The following is a 12,945-nucleotide window of genomic DNA, read 5'->3' as shown; positions in this document are numbered from 1 at the left end:
AGAATGAGACAGTCTGTGTCTGAAGTGAAAGGGCTTCGGTGAGGAGTTAGAGAATAGATTAAGCCTACATTTAGATCATTTAACTATTTCCAAATGGTGTACCGGTGACAATTTGGTGATTGGAATAACCTACAGGTTTTATTGCTATGGGTTACTTGCTATTGCTCAAGAATAATATCCAGAAACATCTTTAATTTGTAAATTTTAATTTGTAATTATTCAATGTATGGCCACACATACATTTCCTTTGCACTGTGCAAGATGGGACAGTTACTATGGTGGGATGATGGCAGATGGTATATAGGAGATCACAGGGGTCAAAACACAAACATCTCACCCAATCTCTCAGTGAGCCACTGTGAGAGTCAGACCCCTCTTTCCTCAGCCACTGGCAACAGCTGAACACCGTGTCCAGCCTTTCTCTGGCTGAACTCAAAGCATGACATGACAAATCTGTAATATGTGTTGTTTTAAAGAAGGATTATCCAACTGGCTTTAGGGAACAATTCAAGACAACAACCCTCATCATCTTAACCAAACGTCCAGGTGTTTTTTCATTTAGCGCAGCTTACAAAAAAATAAAGTACATTTGGGTACAAAAATAAAATTCAAATTAAAACCATCAACAGGGAACAACCCATCATCTTTTACTCTTTTTGTCATTACACACAGATACCACAATACATTAGTCACTGGTCACAAAAGTTCACAGCAAAAAATAAAATAAAAAAGACAAACAGATTAGCCACAAAAGAAAACCAATCCCGTAGAAGTGTACATCCGTTGACCTCAACCCATTCTTTAGCCCTGTGAGCTAGAACACCTTGTTGTGTGGCAAGGCTGGAAGCTTGGCAAGCAAGGGATGTTGAAAACCAGGGATCTGCTCTCACACTGGATCTAGATTCCCCCTACGTAACCCTCTGTCCTCCACAAAACAGACGGCCTCTGGCCGTCTTTTGCCCTACTCTCAACAGATAAAAGGGAAGGAGAACACGGAAATCCAAAACACTGCTCTATATATTTATACCAATGGATGTATCTGAGCGTGAATGTGTGTGCGTTCTCTTGACACGTATGTACTTGCTGATATCAAACAGTATATGCCTGGTAATGATGTGAACCACGGGGCACTTTAAAGTTGTGTAGCATTTCCCCGCCTACACTCACCCTGACCTCTAGAGGTCGCTCTTTATGATTGGGAAGTTTGAGGGGAGAGGGGGTTGGTCTGCTACTTCTTATAAGCCCCCCTTTGCCCATATTACTCTCCCTTTCTACCCTCCGGCGTTTCACTTTCCCAACCTCTAGCTTTCCTTTCCTGACTTCTGTCCAGCTTCCTTTCACAGAGTTGATGTTTCCTTGGAGACGCAGATACAGACAGAGCAACGGAGTGGGAGAGAAAGAGAGAGGCAGTGAGTGTGTGATCAGTCGTCCGCCATGCCGACCGAGCCCCTCGAACTCTCTCAGCCGATCTCCTTCCACTGCCGGTAGAACTCCACAATGTTCTTCAGCTCCATACCTGCTGAGGCCACTGCTTGGATGGCAGACTGTTGCCAGGGAGACGAAAAAAAAAAAAAAGGGTTATTAACCCCGCCCCCGGAAAAATCTCATCACTGATATCAACAGTAATTCAACCATCAGCCAATAAAACCGTCAGTTCTTTGTTTAAAAAACGAAGAAAAAAAAAACACAACCTCGGTCTCGGGTAATATAATGAGATTCATTTTGTACAGATCGTAGAAAACATAATATACCGTAAATTTCGGACTATAAGCTGCGCCTTTGGTCCAATATTTTTTCCGACCCTGCGGCTTACATAACGGTGCGGCTAATCTATGGATCTTTTACAGCTAACGGTTAATAAAAGGGAGCTTCCTCAAGCAGCCATCTCTTTCCCGACAATCCCCTCTGTGCACGAACCCTTACATATGATAATCAAACATTAAGACACCTAAGGTTTATAGTCCAGTGCGGCTTACATACGTACACATCATTCAATTGAGCTGCTGCGTCTTAAATAACGGTGCGCCTTATAGTCCGAAAATTTCGGTACAGTTTATGGATAGTATTTTGTCTCTGTCACGACTCACTAGTACACAAATCTCAGGACAATCAGAAAAGCAAACTACTGGAACTAGGAAACCCGTCTAACACAGCCCATGTCCTGGGTCACTGACCTTCATAGGCACAGATCTGGAACTCAGCTCCTCCACGGGGTGACCTGTGAGGATGGTCACCATGCCAGCAGTGTCCTCCTCTCCGTTACTCTGGGAAACGGTCAGCTGGCGACAGCTGTCCACCATCTTATAGAGATGCCTTGACAAACCAGAGATCACCGTTTTAGATTTGAACATGTCGACGCGCGCCAAAGATGTGTCACTTAGTGACGAGTGTGTCTGAAGTGAAGCTATTGACAGTAGAACATAAGAACCAGTGACATCAGTAGCCTATGCTGGATCATATAGTTATATAGAGTGCACTGGCTTCCACAGCATGTTCCGTGAGTCTGCCTCTCTGGAATGTGAGGCAGACACTCAATTTGGGTCGGGGTTTTCATCCACTGAATTAAAAAAGAGGCCTGTCCGAGGGCACCCGAGGTACGTATTTAGGACGTATTGTTCAGGGACTGACAAGGAAGCAAGAGAGGGAGTGTGCGAAGAGACGGCCCAAACAGTCAGGTCTTACCAGGCCTCCATGTCCTGCCGTTTCAGTTTGTCTCTCTCGAAACTCCGCCCGGACTCCTTCTGACAGCGAATGTACCTGGGGGTGAAGTTGTGGGGAGGGTGTGAAAAAAGAGGCGGCGGGGGGGGGGGGGGGGGGGGGGGGGGGGTTAGCATTCAGAGCGGTTGACTTACAGTAAAGTCTTTTGAGTGCTTTCCTAAATACCCCAAGATAAGGAAAAGCATTAAGCAATGCTTTTAGATGTCACTGGGAAATACCCATCAGTCTTTTATATGGTATCTGACCCTGGAGCGGTCCTCTCCCGACACGTACCGGTTGCCCTTGCGAAACTCCGCCTCCAGAAAGCGGATCCCGTCCCTTGCACCAGGATTCTCCTTCTTCAGCACGTCCAGGCCGTCAATCACTGACACACACAGCAAGGGGTCAACATTGACAAATATCGAAAATATGCGAAGGCTTATCTATTCCAAACGGTGGGGGGAGGGAAACAGCCGAGCAAGGTCGCAGCGGAGGGTGGAGGAAGCGAGCGGGCGTTCACCTGTGCGTGGGATGATGATGATGAAGCACCCGCTGCTGGCCAGCTGCCTGATGAGGTTGAGGTGCTGGCTCAGGGCAGCAGAGTCAGGCACCAGGTAGGGGGACATGGAGGACTGGGCCTTAGGCTGCTGCAGACTGCCCTCTAGCTGGGACACCTCCAACTGCAAGAGGAGAGGCGGGGTGGGAGATGTTAGGGATGCGAGAATCATCGGCCGGTTTAGAAGCTGGAGAAGAGAGGTTGGGGGTGGGGATTTTGACGGGGACGGATGTGATGCCGACCTGCAGTCGAAGCTGTGCCATGTCTCTCATCAGGCGATTTCGGCGGGCTTCCTCCTCCGCCTGGACACACACACACAGACACACACAGACACACACACACAGAGGGAAGGATGGAGGTTTTCTTCTACATTTCAGCATGACACCTACGCCAGATTTAAATACTCAACGATGGCCATTATATCACTATATAAAATATTTGCAGATCCAATGTTAATCATTGGATACTTGTGGTATACCATTTCATCAAATCACAAAAACGCCATACTGCCAAAACAACTTATCAAAGGTCATTGCAGGTTTTTATTTCTGGTAGACTTCTATTGCAGTAATTAGTCTATGAGTGTTCCTCACCATGCGGAACTGGGCCTTGGCCTGTTGTACCAGGTTGTCCTGCTCTGATTGGCTGATGCTGGTAAAGATGCCCAACTCTGGGTTAAAGTGAAGCACGTTGCCCTGGAGACTGGTGAGGAAGTGGCCAAAACTACGGATACAGCACACGCGCACGACACACTAGGAGAGGAGAGAGGAAAAGGAGAGAACAGCAGAGACAGTGAGTTTACTACAGAGGAATATGGATAATCTATCAGTGTCAAGAAGCAACCAATGGGAAGGAGAAGTTGAGCAGGATGGATTGTAAAAAAGTCTGGTCAGGTTGGACCTACAGTCCAATGACTAGGCACTTCACTACAATGTCTGCTGGAATTTCCAACTGAATATTTAGTAATGTCCCCATCAAGTTAATCTTATCATCACTTATTAATAACATATATTCATACATTATTTATCTGAACAATAGTGTCTTCTTGATATATGATATCATACTTTTGGAGACGAATTTATGACTACGTTACAAACCACTTACCCACTAGGGAATTTGTAATGTACTATAAGTACTGCAAATGAAAAGCTTGACGTAGCCCACTTGTAAATCGATGTCAAGGAATCACATTTGCCAAATATTTGAAGTAATTTGTTGGCTGTAGAAACATTGGCACAGTAAGGGAGCAATTCTTTTTCCTAATGTTTAATCCAACTTTCGGAAGAAAAAAAACATATTCCTAAACATGAATATCAAAGTCGAAACTTTAACTCTGGGCACATTTTAGTTAGGCTTTTTGGCACTTTAAGGGAAGTGGTTTCCACACTTAAAAAGAAGTTGGCAAATATGTATAATTCATAACGTGTGTGGTCTGAGACCTGTGTATGCGCTCACGTCTACTGCAGCCAGCATGAGGAAACGGTCGTCAAGAATGGAGACAGGTGTGTGTGTGTGTGGAGCAAGTGTGTACCTCTTGTACGGGGCTGAGCGAGGGTCTCTGGCGCTGGAAGTCGAGGCGGCGGTGTGCCAGGCTGAGGGCGGGCAGGTGGCGCAGAGCCAGGTCCTCAGGCAGCAGCACGCTCTGCACCAGGCCAGACTGCTCACACTCACCAAGCAGCTCCTTCACCTCCGCGCTCAGACCCAGCTCTACAGCCGCAACAGAGAGGGGGGGCAGACAAGCAACTTTGCCCTTAGAGGTCACAGGTGTATCATTTGAATTTTGTTTTTGTTTTTTTAAGGGGGGAGAGAGAGATCGAAAATGAAGGAATGCTATAGAGGAAAAAGACAGAGGCAAGCTTTTGCTTCTAACCTGCTTCCAGCATCTTGCTCCCATCTGGTAGAAGGTTGAGTAACACTGACAGTCTGTTCCATAGGCTTTGAGAACTCTACACGGACAGAGAAAGAAAGGGACTTGTACAGCGCCTTGGATGAAATTAACGCATTATTTGAAATGAGGAGACTCTGAAATGATGGGTCCTCCTTTACCTGTGCACACATGAGTATAATATCTGTGTTTGTCCTCAGCCAATCCACAAACACCTTCACCACCTGGATGAGGCCCTGATTTGTCAGAATCTCTAGTCTTTCGGATAGGGTCTTCTCAGTAGGCACTGATTGGGTGCTGTGCTGGCTGCCTTCTGAATCCGAATCCAAGTCTGTAGTAGAAACAAATGTAATAAAAGGGCAACACTTTACATTTGTGTTCATGTGACAGTATAACTACATAAGTACGGTGCATTGTGCAATGTAACAAACGGAACAACGTGTAGTTCATATGTTGTCACTCTGTGGAACAGGAAGCTGAATTACTAGGTTACCGTTACCGTTGTCGTTGGTTCCGTTGGCAGTCCCAGGGCCAGCGTCGCAGGGAGAGTCTCCGGGGGGAGGTGGGGTCTCCAGGGAGGGGCTAGCAGAGTGGTTGGGGTCGGCGGGGGCCGGGGCGGCGTTCGCCGAGGTGGAGCCTTGAGGGCGGACGAGCATGTTGCTGAAGGTGGGCGCCAGGCGGAAACAGCGCTTGGCCTGGAAGAGCTGCGAGGACATGGCCTGGAGGTTGCTGCTGATGCTGGGGTCGCTGCAGGGCAGCAGGGGCCCGTTGGTGGCCGGAGGGCTGTCCCCGTCCCCGCGGGGGGGGCTCGTCCGGTCCTTGGCGTCCTGCGCCTCTCGGGGCCCATCCAGGTTCTCCGTGCCGTCGGGGTTGTCCTCCATGTCCTCCAGGTCGGAGCGGGACTCCTGGCTGTTCATGTCCGAATCCGTCTCCACGTCGAACGCCGTGCCCCCCTCCTCCTCCTCGGAGCCGCTCTCCCAGCTCCCCTGCTTGGGCAGGGGCTCCCTCTTGCTCTCCTTGTTCGGGGCGGAGGCCTCGGGCGGAGGGGTGCCCGCGTCACCGTGGCCCGGCCTCGGCTCCTCCTCCTCCTCGTCTTCCTCCTCGTCGCTCTCGAAACCCTCGCTGAGGTCGCTCTCGTCCTCCTTCCGAGCGGCGCGGCGGCGGCGGAGGCGCGAGAGGCGGGTGTACTTCTTCTTCTGTTTCTGCTTCTCCTCCTCGGACTTCTTCTGCTCGCCGGCGGCAGGCCCGCTCCTGGGACGAGCCCTCCCCTGCGCGTCCTCCTCGTCCTCCTGCTCCAGAGAGCCGTTCTGCAGAGGCTTCTCCGCAGGGGTCAGGGGCTCGGACAGGTCTCTCATCTCAGCGTCATCTAGTTGGGGGGGGGGGGGGGGGGGGGCAGGGGGTGTTAGGGTGAACACCAAAGATACTTCAACAGGTTTTCCATCCCTTTAAAATGATTCATGTTCGGAAGTGATCAAGTGTTTAGCAAAGCTGGGTGATATGTTTTTTATATTTTGGATAAACATTTCATTATATTTAAAAGGTATGGAGTTAGATTAGTTTCATAATTCAAACAAACAAACGCAACACGATTCAAACAAATTTAACACGATCCAAACAAAGGTAACACGATTCATACAAACATAACACGATTCAAACCAACAAACGTAACACGATTCAAACAAACGTAACACGATTCACAAATGTATTTTGTGATTCACAAGTGTAACGCGATTCACAAATAAATGACCCTATTACATTCGTTTGCAACCTGACAAACACAAGTTACAAATCCCTGCATTCGTTGGTGTGAATCCCTGCATTCGTTCGTGTGGATTTTTGGAACTTTCCTGACGCACTTAGATTCACAAATGCATTTTTTCTAAAAGATATCCTCTGCAGCCTATCAGATGTCTCCAATTTTAGCCAATCACCGGAGAATGTCTAATATGGGTAGACGGGCTCTGCGTTAGCCTAGGAAACACGGAAAATGACTAAACATGAATCCTGCCATTCTCAACAATATCCAATCACGTATGATCATCGGTTTAATAAGATTAACAAGCAATATTTCACCTACATGCTACCAGACGACATTGCTCGTGATCTGAAGGAGACGATGTCCGTCATTATGGCAGGTTGTTGAAGTCCACATAGACACGTTACTGTAATGTGATTGGCTACAATTGGAAGAGACGATCTGATAGGCTGCAGAGGATATTTGTGAAGCATTTGTGAATCTAAGCGCGTCAGGAAAGTTCCAAAAATCCACACGAACGAATGCAGGGATTCACACCAACGAATGCAGGGATTTGTAACTTGTGTTTGTCAAGTTGCAAACGAATGTAATAGGGTCATTTATTTGTGAATCGCGTTACACTTGTGAATCACGAAATACATTTATGAATCGTGTTACGTTTGAATCGTGTTACGTTTGTTGGTTTGAATCGTGTTATGTTTGTATGAATCGTGTTACGTTTGTTTGGATCGTGTTGCGTTTGTTTGTTTGAATTATGAAACTAATCTAACTCCATAAAAAGGTGCTGCAGACGTTGCCAGAAATGGCAGGGTTGCCAGATTTGTCAGTGTTACCAGTGTTGTCTGTCTGCAGTGCAGGCACTTGGCCGTCGCCCTCCTCCAGCTCGGCTTGGAGCCGGATGTTGACGTGGTTGACCAGGTGGGAGAAGAGAGCCAGGGTGAAAGCTATGGACGCACTGTACTGCTTCGACCCTGTGGAGGAGTTCCGTTCAAATTGAGTCCGAATGAAAGCCAACACAATGTGCACTTTTTCCTCTCACATGAACCTCCTTTCATAACCTGAAAATGTTCTTCACCGCTGGCTCAAGAGACAGACCCCTTTGATACCATGCTCAGGAAACATCTGGTTTCTACCAATATTGAATCATAATCCTGCCACTGACCTCCCCTTTTGAGACTGTGCACCACCATGAGACAGGTGACCACCATCTTGAAGACCAGGGCGTCGGGCAGGAGGGCGCAGGCCGAGTCGTGCTGCAGCTGAGGCTCCTCCTCCTCCTCGCTGGGGGAGTGGCCGGCGTGGGCGTGGGGCTGGGCGGGTGGGGGCAGGTAGAACAGCACCAGGTTGAAGTCCTCCAGCACCGACTGGCACAGTGACGTCAGCTCCGTCTCCATCAGGCTAGAGAGTGGTCGAGGAAAAGAGGAAGACCATGAGGAAGAGGTGGAACTCGGAATGTGCAGACACACACACGCAACTAAACAGTCACGCAGAGACGCAGGACACACCCCTCCTGGATCACCGCTTGAATGACCTACTGGGGGATTTCAATTGCCGTTTTGATCAACAGAAACAGGTCTGTTGGGGGAGTGTTTAGGACTTGCCTGTTCTTGGGTTGCAGTAGACTCTGAAGGTACATGAAGCTCACCAGGAGTCGCTTGATGTCTTTGGACCTGGGGAAGCATAGCGGTTGAATCCACACAAATGTATGCAACTCATGCAAGCCAATGTGATCTACTGCTATCCAGCCCGGAAAAAAAGCGTAAAAGGAGTTGTTCTATTTCATTTCACATTTCTTTTGAATACATTTAAGTGAACAAAAAATTGGGGGCGGCTACCTTGTTACCTCATCGGGACAGTGCCCAAATCAAAATAATTGCTGCTCTGCTAAGCCGAAGGGTAGAACATTTAGCAGTTTTGGACAGTCTGGGAACTGTGGGCGCTCATACGTGCAGGGATGCCACTCACCTTTGGCGAGACGGTGACAGCTTCTTCATCTCCTGCTTCTTCACCTGATGGTACATCTTGGCAGCCTTGTCAAAGAGACGCTTTAAGTTTCCATAGGCACCTTCAAAAGGACTTTCTGACTGGATACTGTTATAGGATGGAGCAAAACGAGAGTGAAAACATTTGTGAAAACAACCACAGGAGTTCCATTGTCTTACACTCCACTGATTTTATAATTTGATGTAATTGTTTTCTTTAATATTTCATTATATTTTCCACAAAACTGAATTAGTCTTCAAATACTGACCAAACACTTTCCTGAACTTCTGCCATAACTGAGTTAGAGATCAAAAGAGCAGCCAGCACATCTATCTAGTGTACTGTATTTGGTTTCATATGGAACAACGGATAGCTAACAGGTCTCTCACCAGCGAAGGTAGTAGTAGGTGGCCTCCACGTTGAAGAACTTACTGCCTGCTAATGTACCCAACTGATTGAAAGGCATTCCTGAAAAACAAATACATAAATTAGTGATTACATCCAGCAAATAATATATACATAGGATTCGTTTTTTGGAAATAATGTATTAACATTTGTATGAATAACTTGCTTATTTCTGATCATAAAGCCCATCAACCAAAACTAAATATAGGTTTTCCAGAGAACACAATATAAAAAGACGGGCAGTGCCCTCTTCTGGCCCAAACAGCAGTTGAACATTCAAAACCAAATCCTTTAGGCTGACCGTGTGACTGCTACATGTTTATCACAAAGGCAGACAATCAATCATGTAGAAGAATTAACTTGTCTTCTGATATGCATCTGATATGCACAGGTGAATCAGTAGCTGACGTGCTCAGGAGATAAAGGGGGGCGCGTATCGGACAAGGGAGCAGAGGAGGCTGTCGGCACTCACCGCCGTGCGGCGTGACAGACAGGGCCTGGTGGTAGAAGCGCTCAGCCAGCTGCTCAGACTCCACCCCGGCCAACTCATTCTGATAGCGTGCTGCAGTGGGACACACACACACACACACTCAGACAACCTCAAACATCTGCTGGAAACCATTCCCTTACAACAACCAAGGTGACCTTGGGAATACAGAGGATAGGCTTATCTAGATACATGTCAATACATTCATGCTTGGTATTACACCTAGCCTAAAAACGTCTACAAGAAAAATCTGAAGGTTGTGTAGATGCGTCCGACATATTCTGGCCGATGAAGAGAAGTTCCAATACGTGTGTTCTACCTAGATCTCCCAGATACACCAGACAGCGATGACAAGCCATCTGGGCCCACTCCATCTCCTTGGGGCTGGCAGACACAGGTTGCTTTCGGCCTGCAGGAACAAATGCAGTGTCTTTAAATGCAAATATGTAAATGCATTTTGTTATGCGTCATTCTCACTTCTAATGACACTCTGCCCACGGGTTTGCGGCGACCGGAACGCCGCATTTTTTGTGAGGTCTATAACCTACCGATGTGATTTTCCTTCAGGATGAATAAAGTGTACTTAATTTTAAGAGCGACAGCGACTCCGCTTCCTTGTGCCTTGTGTTTGTGTGTGAGTGAGAGTGTGTGTGTGCGAGTGTTTGTGTGTGTGGCTCTCACCAATGAGAGGGTCGGTGACGTGAGTCCAGTCGATGCAGTCCTGCAGCTCCAGCTGGTAATGAGACTGAATGTAGAGCAGCAAGTGCTGGTAGAATCCCACTCCTGCTATCAGGTGAGTCCTGTAGGCACACTCCAGGGCACTGCGGCTGTGAATGTGCTGCAGGAGGAAACAAGGAAGAGGGGGGGGGGGGGGGGGGGGGGTACGTTCAGTGAAGAAACAGACTAGCTTGTGTAAGGGAATTGACAACCCAATGATTTGGATATGCAAAACATCTAACCCTGGGAAATAATGGCATGAACGGATTCATTCACATGTATGCATTTAGCAGACGCTTTTATCCAAAGCGACTTCCAAGAGAGAGCTTTACAAAAGTGCACAGGTCACTGATCATAACGACGAGATAGCCCCCAAACATTGCGGGTAGCCAAAACATGAAGCATACAGTGTGAAAAACCAAATGAGTCCCTTAGGGAAGAACCATAAGAGCATGTAGTTAAACAAGTTACAATTAAACAACATGAACCTCAAAAGTGCAAGAGTGTACCTGTAGAAAAGCATCTAACCCCCGGAAACAACATAGCATGAACAGATTCAGTTCACTTTACTAATCCCGAAAGAAATTCAAGATCCGATAACATCACAAATAAGAAGTCGGGATCAGTGTAGCAGTTATGGGTCCAAGTCAGTACCTTCTTGTTAGTCTTGATGACCTGAATGACCTCATAGTAGACCTTTCTCCAGAGAAGCTCCTCTGCCTTGCGGCCGTAGTCTACAGGGTGGAGGAACATCAGCTTCACACACAGTTCCCGCAACCTTAACAGACAGAACACACAATAAGTACTTGCACATCGCCTCATGAACAATAGGTATTCATCATTTATTTACTCTCCTAAACTCCTCTACTGCTAGGATATGGCAGTAACTATAATCAGCCAATTGGTGTGCAGCAACTGATTGCGTTATTGCTTTGCTACACTTCCAGTCACTCTAGGTATTGTATCTCAGCTCTTAAATCTTTGAGAAATGGCAATAATTCTCAGATCACAGCATGTCACAGTCTACTGTCGTATAGTAGTTGTTATACACATCTACAACAAGAAGCTTCTTAACTCATGATGATAGGTAGATTGGCAAACTGGTCATGCACATCAATATTACTGGTTCAAGGTCACTGTTATACTTACTTGTTTCGAAGGCTGATGTTCTCAGGTTTGAAAACCTCTCTGTGGGATGCTTTGCTGCCAATGATCACATCCAGCTTGTGCACAGACTCTACCACAGCCCTAATCAAGCAATAGAGAGAGGACATAAACATAGTCGTACATATTACTATAACCGTTGGGAATTGTCTCTGACAATTTTCCAATTGTCAACAGTACTATTGTTTCAACCTGGACTAGATAACTTGCTTGCTAGACAGCCTAGGTTGTGTGGCATTGAATCAGGCGCCAATTTAGCCAATACAACATAAGGATAGCAACATCAAAAACAACTTAAGTGAGGCAGCTGCCAAGTTTACTATGCAAGCTCATTTGATTCGCTGTCGAATAACATATGTTTCTAACACTGTTGGCTAGTTGTGGTTAACTGGTTAGGTAACATACATGCTAGCGTTACTGGCAAGCTAGTAAGCAAATTGCAACCGAATGAGCGTTGAGTCATTGTCATAAGAATGTGGTCAGTCATGTATGCTAGAGAGTAATAATAGGCACATGACAGTAACCTGTCTATCTATCTAATGTTGACCAATTTAGTTCTACAAACTGGATTGGTAGGAAGCTCGAAAAAAATGAATGACAGTGGCAAATGTAAAGAAACACTGGGTAGTAGCATACCGACTAAAGCAGATAGCTAGAGCTAACGCTGAAAACCTTAGTTAGCTACCCACGACGTGAAGGGCCTTGCTAGCTAGAAGTAAGCTAGGAGGTAGCTAGCAGGGTTTCTTCTGCTAACGACGTTTAGCAGCGTTTAGCCGTTTAGGTAGCTAGCCTGCCAACCAGACGAGTTCACTTACCTGTACAGCCTCTTGATGAGAAGGACCTTCGCCTCCGGCTCATTGTCCTGTCCAGGTCCACTCATATTAGCTATTGTTAGAGTGACGATCACACACTCCAGTCTTGCATGAGAGTATGTTTTCAAACCCACACTTGACAGGGTTGATCAGGCTTACCTTCCCAGCAGCAGTGTCAAATTAGCACAGTGTTGATTTGCTAGCTAGCTACGCTAAAAAAAGCTAATGCTAGTGTATTGGTCTAGCTTTCTTTCCCACTAGCCACCTAACCAAAATCTCTTCCGTGTCTTGTATATCTTGGCAATACCCCCTCTACCCATCCGTTCGGAAAGCGGGTAGGAGAGGGAGTGCCCGAGTCTATCGTTAATTCTCGGTCAGCTATAATACCCCGATATGTTTATTGTGTTCTTCCCTATTCCTGGCATCGCTACCAGGGCGGCCATTATTCTTCTCAGGCAGTGCCAGACAGCATGAGCAACGCGA

At 46.9% G+C, this 12,945-nt stretch overlaps 1 protein-coding gene across 1 annotated transcript; it reads right to left on the bottom strand.

Moving 5' to 3' along the window:
- Positions 1–1,421: 1,421 nt before the first annotated feature.
- smg5 (SMG5 nonsense mediated mRNA decay factor) lies at positions 1,422–12,945 on the bottom strand. The gene is made up of 22 exons (XM_047037002.1): positions 12,466–12,945; positions 11,636–11,734; positions 11,141–11,264; positions 10,451–10,607; positions 10,089–10,178; positions 9,755–9,844; positions 9,267–9,345; positions 8,860–8,985; positions 8,496–8,564; positions 8,057–8,292; positions 7,728–7,865; positions 5,638–6,504; positions 5,300–5,469; positions 5,124–5,199; positions 4,785–4,960; positions 3,847–4,005; positions 3,496–3,555; positions 3,218–3,377; positions 2,992–3,082; positions 2,683–2,757; positions 2,175–2,313; positions 1,422–1,544 (listed from the first exon to the last, which is right to left on the bottom strand). Exons 1-22 carry the CDS (start codon positions 12,528–12,530, stop codon positions 1,461–1,463), a joined length of 3,330 nt encoding a protein of 1,109 aa, XP_046892958.1. The 5' UTR covers positions 12,531–12,945; the 3' UTR covers positions 1,422–1,460.

The sequence above is a fragment of the Hypomesus transpacificus genome, chromosome 2 (genome assembly GCF_021917145.1).
Source record: "Hypomesus transpacificus isolate Combined female chromosome 2, fHypTra1, whole genome shotgun sequence".
NCBI classification, from domain to species: Eukaryota; Metazoa; Chordata; class Actinopteri; order Osmeriformes; family Osmeridae; genus Hypomesus; species Hypomesus transpacificus.
The sequence above is the reverse complement of the archived record's forward strand: the minus strand, read 5'-3'. Positions and strand labels throughout refer to the sequence as shown.

Excerpts from the sequence above, each read along its gene's own strand:
- smg5 (XM_047037002.1), bottom strand. The coding sequence starts at position 12,530 with ATGAGTGGACCTGGACAGGACAATGAGCCGGAGGCGAAGGTCCTTCTC. Across the intron at positions 8,565-8,859 it reads CTGTCACCGTCTCGCCAAAG|GTCCAAAGACATCAAGCGAC; the intron begins GTGAGTGGCATC and ends ATGCTTCCCCAG. Across the intron at positions 2,314-2,682 it reads CGGCAGGACATGGAGGCCTG|GCATCTCTATAAGATGGTGG; the intron begins GTAAGACCTGAC and ends TGGTTTGTCAAG.